The 13,076-nt window shown below is 37.3% G+C and overlaps 2 protein-coding genes across 2 annotated transcripts; one reads left to right on the top strand and one right to left on the bottom strand.

The window, feature by feature from the left end:
- Positions 1 to 1,172: 1,172 nt before the first annotated feature.
- LOC145204723 (uncharacterized) lies at positions 1,173 to 7,320 on the top strand. The gene is made up of 12 exons (XM_080077313.1): positions 1,173 to 1,322; positions 2,530 to 2,686; positions 2,913 to 3,002; positions 3,332 to 3,485; positions 3,663 to 3,711; positions 5,202 to 5,363; positions 5,729 to 5,889; positions 6,118 to 6,298; positions 6,355 to 6,425; positions 6,590 to 6,779; positions 6,954 to 7,056; positions 7,166 to 7,320. The coding sequence occupies exons 1-12, from the start codon at positions 1,173 to 1,175 to the stop codon at positions 7,318 to 7,320; spliced, it is 1,623 nt and encodes a 540-aa protein (XP_079933439.1).
- On the bottom strand, positions 7,131 to 9,341 carry LOC145205315 (intraflagellar transport protein 43 homolog A-like). The gene is made up of 3 exons (XM_080078002.1): positions 9,174 to 9,341; positions 8,139 to 8,409; positions 7,131 to 7,882 (listed from the first exon to the last, which is right to left on the bottom strand). The coding sequence occupies exons 1-3, from the start codon at positions 9,268 to 9,270 to the stop codon at positions 7,657 to 7,659; spliced, it is 594 nt and encodes a 197-aa protein (XP_079934128.1). The 5' UTR covers positions 9,271 to 9,341; the 3' UTR covers positions 7,131 to 7,656.
- Positions 9,342 to 13,076: the final 3,735 nt, after the last annotated feature.

The following is a 13,076-nucleotide window of genomic DNA, read 5'->3' as shown; positions in this document are numbered from 1 at the left end:
TTTTTTGAAAAATTTTATTACAACAAAACGTAATTTGCTCAGGGCATTACAATTTTTTTTTTACATTTTATTATTTGGATACTCAAAACGGTTAAAATGCTTTATCGGTTTCACCTCAAAGAAATACTCCCCTACAGTTCATTCAAAACAGCAACATGCAACGAGTAAGTTGTGATATTTGACATTTTTTGACAATTTAAATATGATAGGCCTCCACTTAATTCTCATTTAGGTATGAACTGCACAAGCCCATTTAAATAGAATACATGCATAACGATAGTGCCGACAACGCAGCGAATAAACGGGGATACAAGGCTCAGCGATGACACATTGTTTCCAACAAGCACACCGGTAATGTAACAGCAAAGTTTCCGGTGTGACAATTGTCCTTTACCGCCAGGCTGAATGGAACATTTTGCAAACATTCGGTGTCGCGAACAAACAGCTAGTTGCTGTTTAAGGTAGACCTAAGCAGCGTTTTTTGCTGAGGGTATGCTGACTGTAGTGCTAGCTAACAAAATAACCAATATGACGAAAAATCTGTTAAAGTGGCGCAAAAATGGAGTATTGTCATCATTTTTACAGAAATATCTTTTTGAAATGACTCCCGTGCTCTTTGCGCCACCTATCGCAAGTTTTTGTAGGTTGATGTATTTTTCGCGTATTTCATATAATGACCAAACGCATGTGATAAAATACTATAGAAAATAGCATACTAAATATTACTAATATGTTTATTCGACACTTTCAATGGCCAATAGAAGTTGCTTTTAAATTTTATCAGTGCACAAGTGCAAAGCACAGGTTATAATTGTAAGGAGAATACAGTATATCTTCGCGAAACATGAACAAAGTCTTTTGGTCTATTTCATTATTTTGCTGGGCGATTTTCCTTCCTGGTTCATGTAAGTATTGTTTTTTGTACTTCAGTTTTGTACATTCACGCGATCGTGTTTAACAAAGTATCTAACACATTGTAAAACTGTCTGCAGCTTATCTAACACATTATTATCTAACAAATAGCTTTTTGTCTCGTTCTCTTCTTAACCACATACTTAACAAACTAATTCCGCAAAGCAAAACATGATATATTATCAGCATTAACCAGCAGTTTTAAACAGTTTGAATAAGTTTGTGTGTTTGACTTTTCAGTAGGTCAAGACTGTGGCTCAATGGGTTCGTCAGCATTTCTGACTGTGCAGTTTCCACCGGCTGTATGTTCCACGTTTGGATATGGATTTACTACCACAGTGCCTGATGCCGATGCTGTGATTGTCAGTCATGTGAGCGGTGTCTTGGTTAATAATCAAGACTATTGCCAGGTAGGATTTGGGCAACACTGCATAACGAACTATATCAAATAGGAACTGAATTACCCATACGCCAGTCTTGACGCTGTCTTTGTCCGTCAAACGTTGCGATTACTGTCTCATAGCAAGTCCGTTGGGCAATTTTAGACCCAGTCAGGTGTCATTGGGTGATTGCAACATAACTCTGGCTCATTTAAGAACTGTAAAGCTAAAACCTAACACCAACGAGTTAACGGGTTTAAAACGCGTTCGCTATCATACCAGGCTGAGTGAGTTCTTCAGGATACTGATTCTAACACCAATAAGTAACGCAACAGGTTTGTGCTAAAAGTCTCAATAAGTTGATAATTCAAACCGCTGCCTGGAGATTCATTAGCTTGGAGATAAAAATCTAGAAACAGAATTCGAATATTTCGTACCTTACAGTGCAGGCTTATTTCGGTTCCAAAGTCTGTGGTGGTGCCGTCAGTGATGGCACTTGTGGGAAAACAAGGTTGTGTGACAAGCAAACTAATCTGGGAGCTCAGATTATTGTTATGTTCTAAAAACATTTAAATTGAAAAACCGACGACGTAGTAACAACGGAAAAAAGCACTTTGTGGTCCATTAAAATCCCGAGGAAATAAAAATAAACGACCTGTCACAAGTAAAATGCCCCAAAGTTTTTGAAAAACATTTTATTGATAAGTAATTTAGTGTAAGGAGATGTGGGACTTGATTTATCGACAAAACAGCTACGCTGCTACAGCATGCTTGTTGTTGCCTTGTGAACGATTGCTACCTTAAAACGGCCAGGTAGACCTACAGACACGAGCCTTTAACTTTGCAACCTCGTCCGCGTAATCTTCCTCTTTTGCTCGAATGTTTACATGTGTACAGGGTGATTACTGTTTTTATGTGTGCAAATCCCGAGGATATTTATTCGCGAATCTGTTTTTTGTTTGTTTGATTAAGTACATTTTTCTGGCAAAACTTGGCCATAAAAAATGGACGCTACAAATCTGTCGTCCTTTGACTGGACGACGCTATTATTGGACACGTGCTAAAGCCCACGTCATAATGATGTTGTTTTTCTGTATTTTGCCAAAGCTACCACATAATTTGCAGTGATTGATTTACCTGCAATTTCTATTATTTTTCTCATTGTATCTGTTCTCACGTTGCTCTAGCTGTGTTTTAAAACAAATGTATTGCATCAACAAAAATACCATATTTTAAGATTTATGCTGGAAGTGACAACACCGGTATTTTGATTGGGGAAGTTCTTCGTGGTGATGTGAGCACAACATTGGTGGTTCCAGGAACGCAAGTTTTTTTGGACTGCCAGACAGCTCAAACAAACTCAGGCACATTTGTTAGGATCAGATTGGTGGGCGGTATGTATAGAATTTCGTTTGTTTTACAGTAGTTTTGTCAGCTAATATTGCTTTTATTGGGCATAGCTTTAAAGACAGTTTGTAATACCATGACACTTTTTTGTCCAAAAGGCTTCATTTCTACTCTCCACGGATTTTCGTTTGTCGCAAGTGGCAATGTTTGACCCAAATAAACAATCAACAGAGCAAATTGTATCGATTTGACGACAACCTCTTATTAATACAGCTATCCCTTCTGAAAAAGTTACCATTTGCGATGAAGCACCATACGAACTCAAATCTCCTGGTTACCCTGCATTCTATAAAAACCCGCAACGTTTGGAATGGAAATTTGTTCAGCCTGTGCGTTCGACGTTTACATTTGATTTCACAGCGTTCGATACGACACCAGATCAGGATATCCTACGTGTAAGTTTAAACTTGCATAAGTACCTTAATTGCACCCCAATTTAAAGCCAGCATGTTAGAGTAACAAATGTAAGCTCGTGGCATCGATTTCAAGTAAATGAACCCAGTAAGATTTTGCTTTTATATTTACTGCAGAAATATTATACAGTTGCCATAACTAATAGCAAAATTAATCAAGCTGTTGGTGAAAACCTTTAAACAAAACTTGACCAGTTTTACAATGGTAATTTGGTTTAGATCCATGCAGATGGAGTCACACTCGCAGAACTGCAGGGAAGCATGTCAACCCCTTTCTCGGAAAATATAGACGGAAGTATAGTTACAGTCACATTTCTCACAACGGGAACAAATGCTACTGCAAGTTTCTTGGCCAATGTTACGGTCCAAAGAAGTAAGGTGTTTGAAGAAAACTGTATTTGACTTATCGACATTGTTAGTAGCAAGTCGTTTTTTTCGAAAATCGGATTATATGGTCATTTTTTCATTGTTAAACCAAATCAATCGATGAATCGACTTTCAGTTGTTTTCCAAGAGTTGTTGTCTAAATTTCTTGCCTTACATTTGACAGGTCAAACCTGGATGCCAATCTACTGCGACGAAAGCAACATTACAATCCAGTAAGTAACACGTTAATGATAGAACCTCTTTTATGATCGGTATTGGTTTTGTTTTACACCGGCGCTACTCAAATGGCGGACCGCGGTCCATATCCGGACCTTTGAGGCGTTAGATGTGGTCCTTGACGGTTTTTTGATTACGACTTCATGTACAATCATTTGTGTGTTAAATACTTGGTCATTGTCATGTAGCATAGGCGTTTATGGTGCTCACTCAGCAATCATTCTTACCATAAACCCAAATTGCTGAGTCAGCACCATAAACGCTTATGCTCCGTTGCGCCACCTACCAGAAGTTCCCAGACCGGGCGCAAGCCAAAGTTCAGTGTAATTAGCTCTACCCTTTCCAAAGGGGATCCGCATTGTAATTTCTCGTACTGCGAGGAGCCTAAAGTACTTTCAAAATCTTATGTGAGGTCAGATTGCACAATTGTGACGAAACAAATGTCCAATTGCTCACTACACAATTAACAAATCAGCAATTGTTTGCGCACGTTATATCTGTGATCTAATAAACTGATTTTTAATCATTGCGACACGAAAAATCCTACAAAACCAGGTAAAATGTTTTTTGTATGACTTTGTGCCAATATACTTTTGTAATGAGTAAATTCACGTTCAGTGCCTAATTCAAGCTTTTGTTTCCCTGACATCAACATACGGCTTAAATGTTTCTTTGGCCGCGACTCTTCCCATTATCTACGCTACAACCAGTGGTGGGATTTAAATTTTTTATCAGCCGGTTCTATCACAAAAGTCATATTTTTCAGCCGGTTCTGTTACAAAAGATCCATTGACAGTTACCAGTAATGCTAACCGGTTCGCTGATCTCATAAAATTTCGTGAGACGGTATAGAACCGGTGCGAACCGGCTAAATCCTGCACCACTAGCTAAAACCCAAGTTGGCTATGACATGTTACATTTGCATTACTGACAGAAATGTGCGAACCTCGTTATTTTTTACCCTTCATACCTTTGACAAAACTATTTGAGTAGCCCTGCATTATCGTATACGACCATACGTATAACTTATGATGTATACATGTGATGTGCTTTTCCGTACATTGTTTGACCAATTTAGTTGAATTTTTTACAAACAGTAGATATGAAATCTTTTTGGTTTAACATAATTAACATATCAGACAACTTACCCAGTGGTTTCCAAAACCTGTGAATTGCAAAATATATCAAGGCAAATGTTGAAATATTAGAATTGATGCAGTGCGAAAGATAGGCAAATGAAAAAGGCCACCAGCAGCCGTTTAATTTATTCTGCATTTTTATGGTCTGGTTTCAAACAATGGAACAAAAGTGTCTCATTGTAACTGAAACACTTTGTACAGCTACGGCATCCTCTAGTTTCGCTGAGATAAAACTATTGGCTACTTATCGTGTGGAGTAGTTAATCACCAATATTACACCCATTTTACTGTGATTCAACTCTATTTGGCTAGTTACAATACGATTCTACACTTTTAGTATTGCGCAGGCACTGTGGGAATGCCTCGAATATGAAAACAACGATTTGGACGCACTCTACATTGCTCAAAGCAGAGACGTTCCCGTTCAAGCTCTCCCTGGAAAATGTCGTGCATCAGGAGCTGACACTACATTTAATTTCAACCTTACAGAATGTTTTGCGTCGTTTCAGGTTAGCAGAAAAAAAATGTGAACATGTGTATCATAGCACTCCAGGCATATTAAAGGCGTTGTACCGAATCAGTCGGTCACCAAGCATCCACTTTATGGCAAGGCGTTGTCTATGCTAGACAAATCTTTTCGGGACCCGCGCTCTATGTAGCCTAAGTTTGCCGTGATTGTGGGTCTGCATGGACGCTTCAAAGCTGATCCCAGCTATTTATCTATGTCTTAACTGATGTGCATATACGTTACATACAAATCTTAAACAATAATACAAAATGTGCGCGAAAAATCGACGTGTTTTCTAGAAAAGAATATGCCTGCTTTATGTGACTGCTTTTTTTTACTTTTCACATGTTAATTTTTTGGACGTAGCAAAACGCTGATGAGATTACCGCTACCTTCAAAGTATGGAGTGTGAAGGGACTGGATACGAGTTTAGTTGTCCAAAGATACGTCAGATATCACTTGACAGCAGTTTGTCGATACAACGACAGCCAGATTGTGAACTCCGCCAGATTAACTCCTATCATCAAGTAAGTCCAATCGGAAGGTTGCAAAATCACAAATCACAATGTATTGGGGATTCGTAGTGTTTTTACGCTGACTTTGTTGGCTACAGTGAGTAAACAACTAAAGATCCCACATATTTGCCATGTTCAGATAAACATCAAAATAGGACATAGCTTTTTGTGACTTTTAGTGTGGTAACAACATGCTGTTTTGTCAAATACTTTAATGTAGTAATATGACGAGATTTTTAGCCAACTAGGTACAGCACTCGACCCGGTGGCCGGTGAGTTTCAGACTTCGCTTGCACTTTACCGCTTCAGCAACTTCAGCACCGCCTTGCTTGCAAATGAGCAAATTATGGTCCCAGACTATGTATATGGCGAGGCCAGATTAGACAATATACCATCTGGAAATGAAAACTTCAAGCTACAGGTTCGCCCATTCATGTTGCATGTATCTTAATTGTTGTAAAGTTTCATTTTGTACAGATTAACTTTTGCTGGGCAACACAAATGGAAAATTCGGGCGATACTCCACCATACCTTATTGTGGATGACGGGTAGGTGGAGTTTTCGGTACAAAACCACAAATTAATACATGTTTGTTGTAGTTTGTGCATAGTTGTTCTGTTTTACAGAAATCAGTCAACTTTAGACGATCCAGTTCAAATTTTTGCAGTGCTGTAAAAGTCGTACATTAAACAAAGGTTAAACATTTATGCAGATGCGAGGCAGACGCAGTGGTCGGAGAACCAAATGATGCAAAAGTCGTGATCAGAAACTACATGGCCAACTACGGCAGGTTTAAATTTAAATCTTTTGCGTGGACAAACGTCACAGACATGGACCAAAACATCTACGTACACTGCAACTTGACGATTTGCCAAATTACGACTGAAAATTGCCCCGCGCTGGTATTGTTTCGTTTGTTTCAAAATATCTGTATAACTGCATGAGATGTAAAATATGGTTTAAACTCCTAATATTGATTTTGGTTGGTACGTATGTGCTATAATTACTGCATATGGTCACCAACCGTTTCATCATGAAACAATTCTCGGCGACCAAAAAATATGGTTTTGTTGTAGGATTGCTCCAAACGTAAGAAACGAAGTGCCGAATATTCCGAGTCGAGGCAATTGTCCTTTGGGCCATTCCGTGTAATGCAGGAAAAGGACAATTTGCCCAATGGTAAGTTCGTTTAGATCACCATCATCTAGCAATATCTTATACAAGTAGCTATTACATACAAAGTCCCATACTCGTTGAGTGCTAATCTTGTATTTATTTTTGTTTCAAGATGTGGAAGAAGTTCCAGTTGAGGATACAGTCACTTTGAATGACAACATCATAAATCTGTTATCACTAGCTATTTTGCTGGTTGCAGTGATTCTATGTGGGTGCTTTATACGCAGCCGAGTGATGGAAAAGCATCATTATCAAAATTATATATAAATCAAGGTTGAAACTACACCATACCTTTTCAGCGTATACAGAGAAAAATTGAGCACCTTTGCAGTATAAAATATTTTATCACATTCAAATTTAATCCAAATATTAAAGAAAACTATTTTGTGACAATATAAAATAGAGTTTATGGCAACTACAGAAAAAGTTTGCCAACTTTAATGCAACATATTTGATTTCTTATTAATACTACGACCATAAGCAGTTAACAATATGCGACATAGCAACAATCATCCTTGCTTATATTGGAACAGCATCTACACTATAAATCGAATAAAAAAATATTCTATGTTTGTGAAAAAATAAAACAAAGGAAACCATCTATTACACAATCCTTTCTTGACTAGGTTTTTGAAGTATTGCAGCTTCTTGAGGGTTAGATTTAAGAGAAGTACAAACTTCAGCAAACAGTTTTTCCCATTCCCATTCAACGTCCTGCTCTTCGCGGACTTCCTTCTCAGAGGGAAGATTTTTTATTAAAACTTTCATATCAATACCACCGTCCAAAGTGCGGAATGCTGATTGATTCATAAGATCAACATCAAGTTCCCTGCATGTACGTAAAACAGCATGAGTACAGATAAAAAAATACTGCATTACACTTACAGATAAGACTGGGAAAAACACCAATCAGTATATCAGTTGCAAAATTTTTTGTTAAAACAGACGAATATGCACTAAAAACAGTTAAACACTACAAAATTATTCGGAAAAATGTTGCATATTGACATGATTAGTCTAATATGATCTGAATAGTCTTTATCAATGTAATGACCATGCAAGTATGAATGTTGTAATGTTTTTACCTGAAAGTAGCCATGTTATTTGATGCCACAGTGGGAGGAGCAGCCATTTCTTGTTGCAAATCATCTTCATGCAGTTCCTCCAAGTCAGGAATGACCTGAATTTCACTGCCTGAATCACTGACACTATCTTGCTGTAATCTGGAATCAAAAATGTCATCAGGGGTTGTACTGGCCATGTCCCATCCCATCTGTCGCCGAGAGGGTCGGGGTGGTTGAGAATTTTGTGTTGTAGAGAAGTCATGTTCCTCTGATGTGCCAGTGGGTGCTTCCACTTGTAAAGTAATTTAAAGACATTTGAATTAAATACTGAACTACACACTTTAGAGAATGTTACATATAAATGATAACCAATTAGTAAAACAACCAGAAAATAATATTGTATACTGCCAAGGTGTTTCCTACATAGCACTGCCATAAAGCAATGCATAAAATCCTAAAAAGGTATTTGGAAGTGTTTCATTGTATGTGCAGATCACGAACATGAAGTGATTTTACATTGTCTAAATGTTAAGTCTTGTTGCCATTACCTTGCATTATGAACTAGCAAATCTAAAAGTCAAATAATTTACTCACACTTTATTATTTTTCAAGCATACACTTTAAGTCTGGTCATAACTACCCACCTTTTAAATCATCACCATCAAACAAAATACCTTCAAATGATTCTGAAATACAACTAACACTGCTTTAAACTCAACTCAACCTTGAAACTGAATTAATATGACATAATCTCAGCTCTAAAGACCACCGGACATTGTTTCTGCTAAAAACAGAAACAATGCTTTGAAAACGAAATAATTCTATTTCCCTAACAAGTCAATTTAATTAAGACTTACAAATACAGATGAGTTCTTAGTTCTTACTGTTTGCAGGCAGAAATGTTTTGTACATAACATTTTTTATCAGATTACAGTAATCTGCCTTTCTCCCTGTTTGTAATATATACCTTACTGGGCTGCACTACACCAAAAAGATGGACTTTATATTTTTGTTTATTATATTATATATCGGATTGTTTTAAAATATTTTTCCTACCGTTTGTTGACTTTTCGGGAGCTTTAGATCGGGCTCTTCTTCCCTTTTTAACTTTGCTCTTCTGAGCAGGTATATCAAAATCAAAATCGTCGTCCATCGCTGAAGTTGCCAAGACCAAACAATTTTTTAAAACTGCAATGCAAAAATTAGCAAAATGTTTGCAATATTTTTTTACATTTGCCGGTCTGGAATTTCGTTGGCAAATCGGATGACGGCGACGTAAAATCCAGGCACACAGGTAATATTTTTATTTTATTAAATGGATAACATTTTGAATACTTTGGCAGTTGACACATCATTCTTGGGAACTTACTGAAAATTTTTGATTGGTAGTATTGTCTTTTTGTGCTTGTCGAACGCTAATGTGGTTTAGGCCCAAGATTTGTTCTACAATTTTCAACAGATTACAAATACATCTGCCACTATAACTTTATAGTAGACCCATAGGCGCCGAATAGGCGGTGGTTTGTAAATCACGGTGGCGGTCACTGTCGAAATTTTGGTTTGTTTATAGCGGTATTGTACGAAACATCGTATAATCTAAAAAAATAGTAAAATTTGCCTTTAAACAAACGTATTGACAATACAGCAACAAAACTTGCCTCAAAACTCCAACCTGGTTTGGTTTGTGCCTTGTTTATGACATCAAACAAGCAGTTGTTTGCCTTTAAGTCAGTGGTTCTTAACCTTTTTTCCTTGCTGCACCCCTTTCAAATCACCAACCAATTTTCGCACCCCCTTTCAAATCACTAACCAATGTTCGCTCCCCCCTTTGTAATTGCCTAAATAGAATAGACCTAACCAACGTTAATGATTCAGCTTCCCCGCACCCCCTAGGAACAGTTCTCGCACCCCTTGGGGGTGCGTGCACCCCAGGTTAAAAACCCCTGCTTTAAGTGTTTGGCCATTATTGTGTGCAATGCGAATGTGTTGTAATAAAAAAATAGTTATTTCAGGTGATATACAAAGAAACAACAACTTGACGAATCATTTTTTAAACGTTGCCAAACCAATGATCAACAGCAACGTGTTCAAAAATAAACAATGCTTCAAACGTTTAGTTTTTTTAATGTTGACGAACGTTCCATTCCATGGGAAGTTTGTTGGGCTTTGATTTGAGCTCTTTGTTTTTTCACGCATTTGTGACGTCACATTATGTGACGTCATAAATTACGCCCGCCACCTTGCATTTTTGTGAAACTCGGCGCCTATGGGTAGAGCTACCAACACCGTAACTCAAATGACAGTCTCGGGAGATTCGCTTTCACAAAGGGGCGTAAAAAGCTGAATTTTTTTATTATATAACCAATCGACTTTTGGTTGTCATTTGAGTTACGGTGTTAGTAGCTCTACCTAACTTTATTCATGACACAAAATAAAGCCCAATAAAAAATAAATTTAAACAACGAGAACAAAAAGAACGAAAGAAAGTTGACGAGATACACAATGCTAAAATATTTTGCTGTAATTTAGTTAAAGTGAAACAAAAACTGGGTTGGTTGGCTGTGTAAGACATAGTTTGAAACTGGATGTTGGTAGAGCTGTTCGGGTCTTGAAATAGAAGGGGACTGTAATACAAAGAGCCTGTTAGTAAATGTTATTTGCATAAATCGGTGTTTTCCAACGGTTTTTAAAAGCGGCACACTTCCATTAGGCTTAACTGCATTTTTGTTCGCAGTAGCCTACAAGCACACAGGTTAACAGCAAAATTATTTTCAGAAATTAATTTGCATCTTTAACACAAACTTTTTGGTGACAAATAAGATCAAACGAGTTCAATCATAAACATTTTTGTTACTTCCGAGGGTAAAAATATGATCCAATTATCCTCAAAAATTGTCAAATCGCAGTTGTTGTGCAGCACAGCATTTTTAAAACCTCCCGCGGTAAGAAACACTGATCTAAATTAGCCTACTTTGCGTTTAATATTTTTCAAAAACCCAGGAAAACAATTACCATTGGCTTGTCACTCTTTTTCGCAATATCTTGAATTTCTGTAAAAAATTATTAACGTTTTTCATCCAATGTCCGTTAGCAGATTAAAAAAGTTAGAGTAGCACGTTATAAAATACCTTTTTGTCGTTTCTGTTTGTGTAGCTGCCTTAAAACAACCTCAAACCCTGGACAAGCAAATTTCGTCCCCGCTATTGTATAAAAACATTGGAAGGTATGACGCAAGTAAGTCCTAATAAATTTAGTTTATACTGTTTAAAAAGTGTGTCTTTTAAATACACCAGCAGACAAGTATCAATTTTTGTAAGTTATTCCGTTTTTTGTCACAGTAGTTACATGACCAACTGTTGCAATCTGTTTCAAATCCACAGACTTGATTTCCACAAACATAACTTCCGCAGAAACTGCATTGTACCTACAATACAAAAATTAAAAGTAAGAACATTTGCAACAATTACATTTTGCAAAAATTAACTATCGCAGGTCTGTCTGCAAAAACAGATAACACTCAAAGTTTTGAATTAACCAGTTGGTTATGGACTTACCCCTCGGCAAAATATTAGTCCGAGTTTACGACCACAAACATCACAAATGCTTTTTCGCTCTTCCTCGCTCCCTTTTACTTGATATGCTCGTTCAATGAGTAGCCCATTCAATGTTCTGCGCAACACAAAAAAATATCAAACACATTGCATAACTGCCTATGACGAACATTCATTAGGCTTTAGCAAGGCACACAACAACCAATAGCAAAAACAGCAGCGTAAAAAGTCGAAACCAACTCTTCGGGTCGGGTTAAGTTCGGAATTATTCCAATTCCAATGTCTTTGGTCAATGCTTAATGCCAAACTTTCTACATGCGCACATCTTTAAACTTACTGGATTCTTTCTTTTTCTTTGCTTCTTAGCTCGGCGTCACGGTTGATGACGGCTATGATCGTTTTTTGTTCTTCCAGATTTAGTTGATGCATTCGACGAGTGATAAACTAACGCTTTTAATTCCTGTCGTACAAAATCAAAGCTTTTAAAAGTGTGGCGTCAAAAATCTAACATGGTCTAAACTGTCCTAAACACTTTAAAGCTACTATTTATTTGCCCAATTTTTCTATAACGTCGGTTACCTAGACCAACAGCACTTTTTTGGGCTTTAGTATAATTGTGCATTATATGCTTTAAATTCGATTGTTGACAATAAGATGACGATGGCATCCAAATAATAGGATACCGAATAGTTCACTTTTGTGTGGCTTGTTTGCTGTGTCCATATCACGACTTATTGACGAATCGCTATATACGGTATGATCACGAGGAAGTATTAGTCAGCGCCGTATGGTCTTGGGACTGTCCAGCTTGCTTGTTTTTTGCCGCCATTTAAAACACCTTTCTCATTAGCAATATTTTGCACTTCCGGAATTTTCCTGCACCTTATCCGACGTTTCAGTGCATGGCATTCGTACAACAAGACAAAATCGTTTTTGACAACAACAGGATGATAACACACATAAAAGAGACTAATGACACCAACCTGGCGATGAACGTTGAAAAACACTTTACAGGTGGTTAAGAAGCAGATAGTTAATGAACATTAGTACATCCTTTTTACGTTCATCTTGTTAGCGCATCGTGTAATTTCCTTTTTTTCGCTAAAGACTAGCCAAAGCCTCTGAGCATCCTCTTTTGACGCGTCTTTCTTATGTTATTTTCGGCCTATTCTCTTTTTTTCCAACAAAATATTCTTTTGCACAGGAAGCAAATTAGTGTAAAATCTGCCGCATAACGCGAAAGTAAAGCAACACAGTATACATACAGCAAACAACCACAAACTCCCCCCTCTAAGTCTTGGGGTTTACCGATTTCGGCCATCCAGATTAAAGTGACATCAAAGAAAGTAAGAAAGTGAAGTGCTAATGTTTTACACATATAAAAGCTGAGACTTTTTTACACATTAAA

The sequence above is a fragment of the Phallusia mammillata genome, chromosome 8 (assembly GCF_965637545.1).
Source record: "Phallusia mammillata chromosome 8, kaPhaMamm4.hap1.1, whole genome shotgun sequence".
Taxonomy (NCBI): Eukaryota; Metazoa; Chordata; class Ascidiacea; order Phlebobranchia; family Ascidiidae; genus Phallusia; species Phallusia mammillata.
The sequence above is the reverse complement of the archived record's forward strand: the minus strand, read 5'-3'. Positions and strand labels throughout refer to the sequence as shown.

Coding starts and splice junctions, on each gene's coding strand:
- LOC145204723 (XM_080077313.1), top strand. CDS start 1,173: ATGGGTTCGTCAGCATTTCTGACTGTGCAGTTTCCACCGGCTGTATGT. Junction 3,486..3,662: donor CAATGTTACGGTCCAAAGAA/GTAAGGTGTTTG, acceptor TACATTTGACAG/GTCAAACCTGGATGCCAATC. Junction 6,780..6,953: donor CTGAAAATTGCCCCGCGCTG/GTATTGTTTCGT, acceptor GTTTTGTTGTAG/GATTGCTCCAAACGTAAGAA.
- LOC145205315 (XM_080078002.1), bottom strand. CDS start 9,270: ATGGACGACGATTTTGATTTTGATATACCTGCTCAGAAGAGCAAAGTT. Junction 8,410..9,173: donor TCCCGAAAAGTCAACAAACG/GTAGGAAAAATA, acceptor TTACTTTACAAG/TGGAAGCACCCACTGGCACA. Junction 7,883..8,138: donor AATAACATGGCTACTTTCAG/GTAAAAACATTA, acceptor ACGTACATGCAG/GGAACTTGATGTTGATCTTA.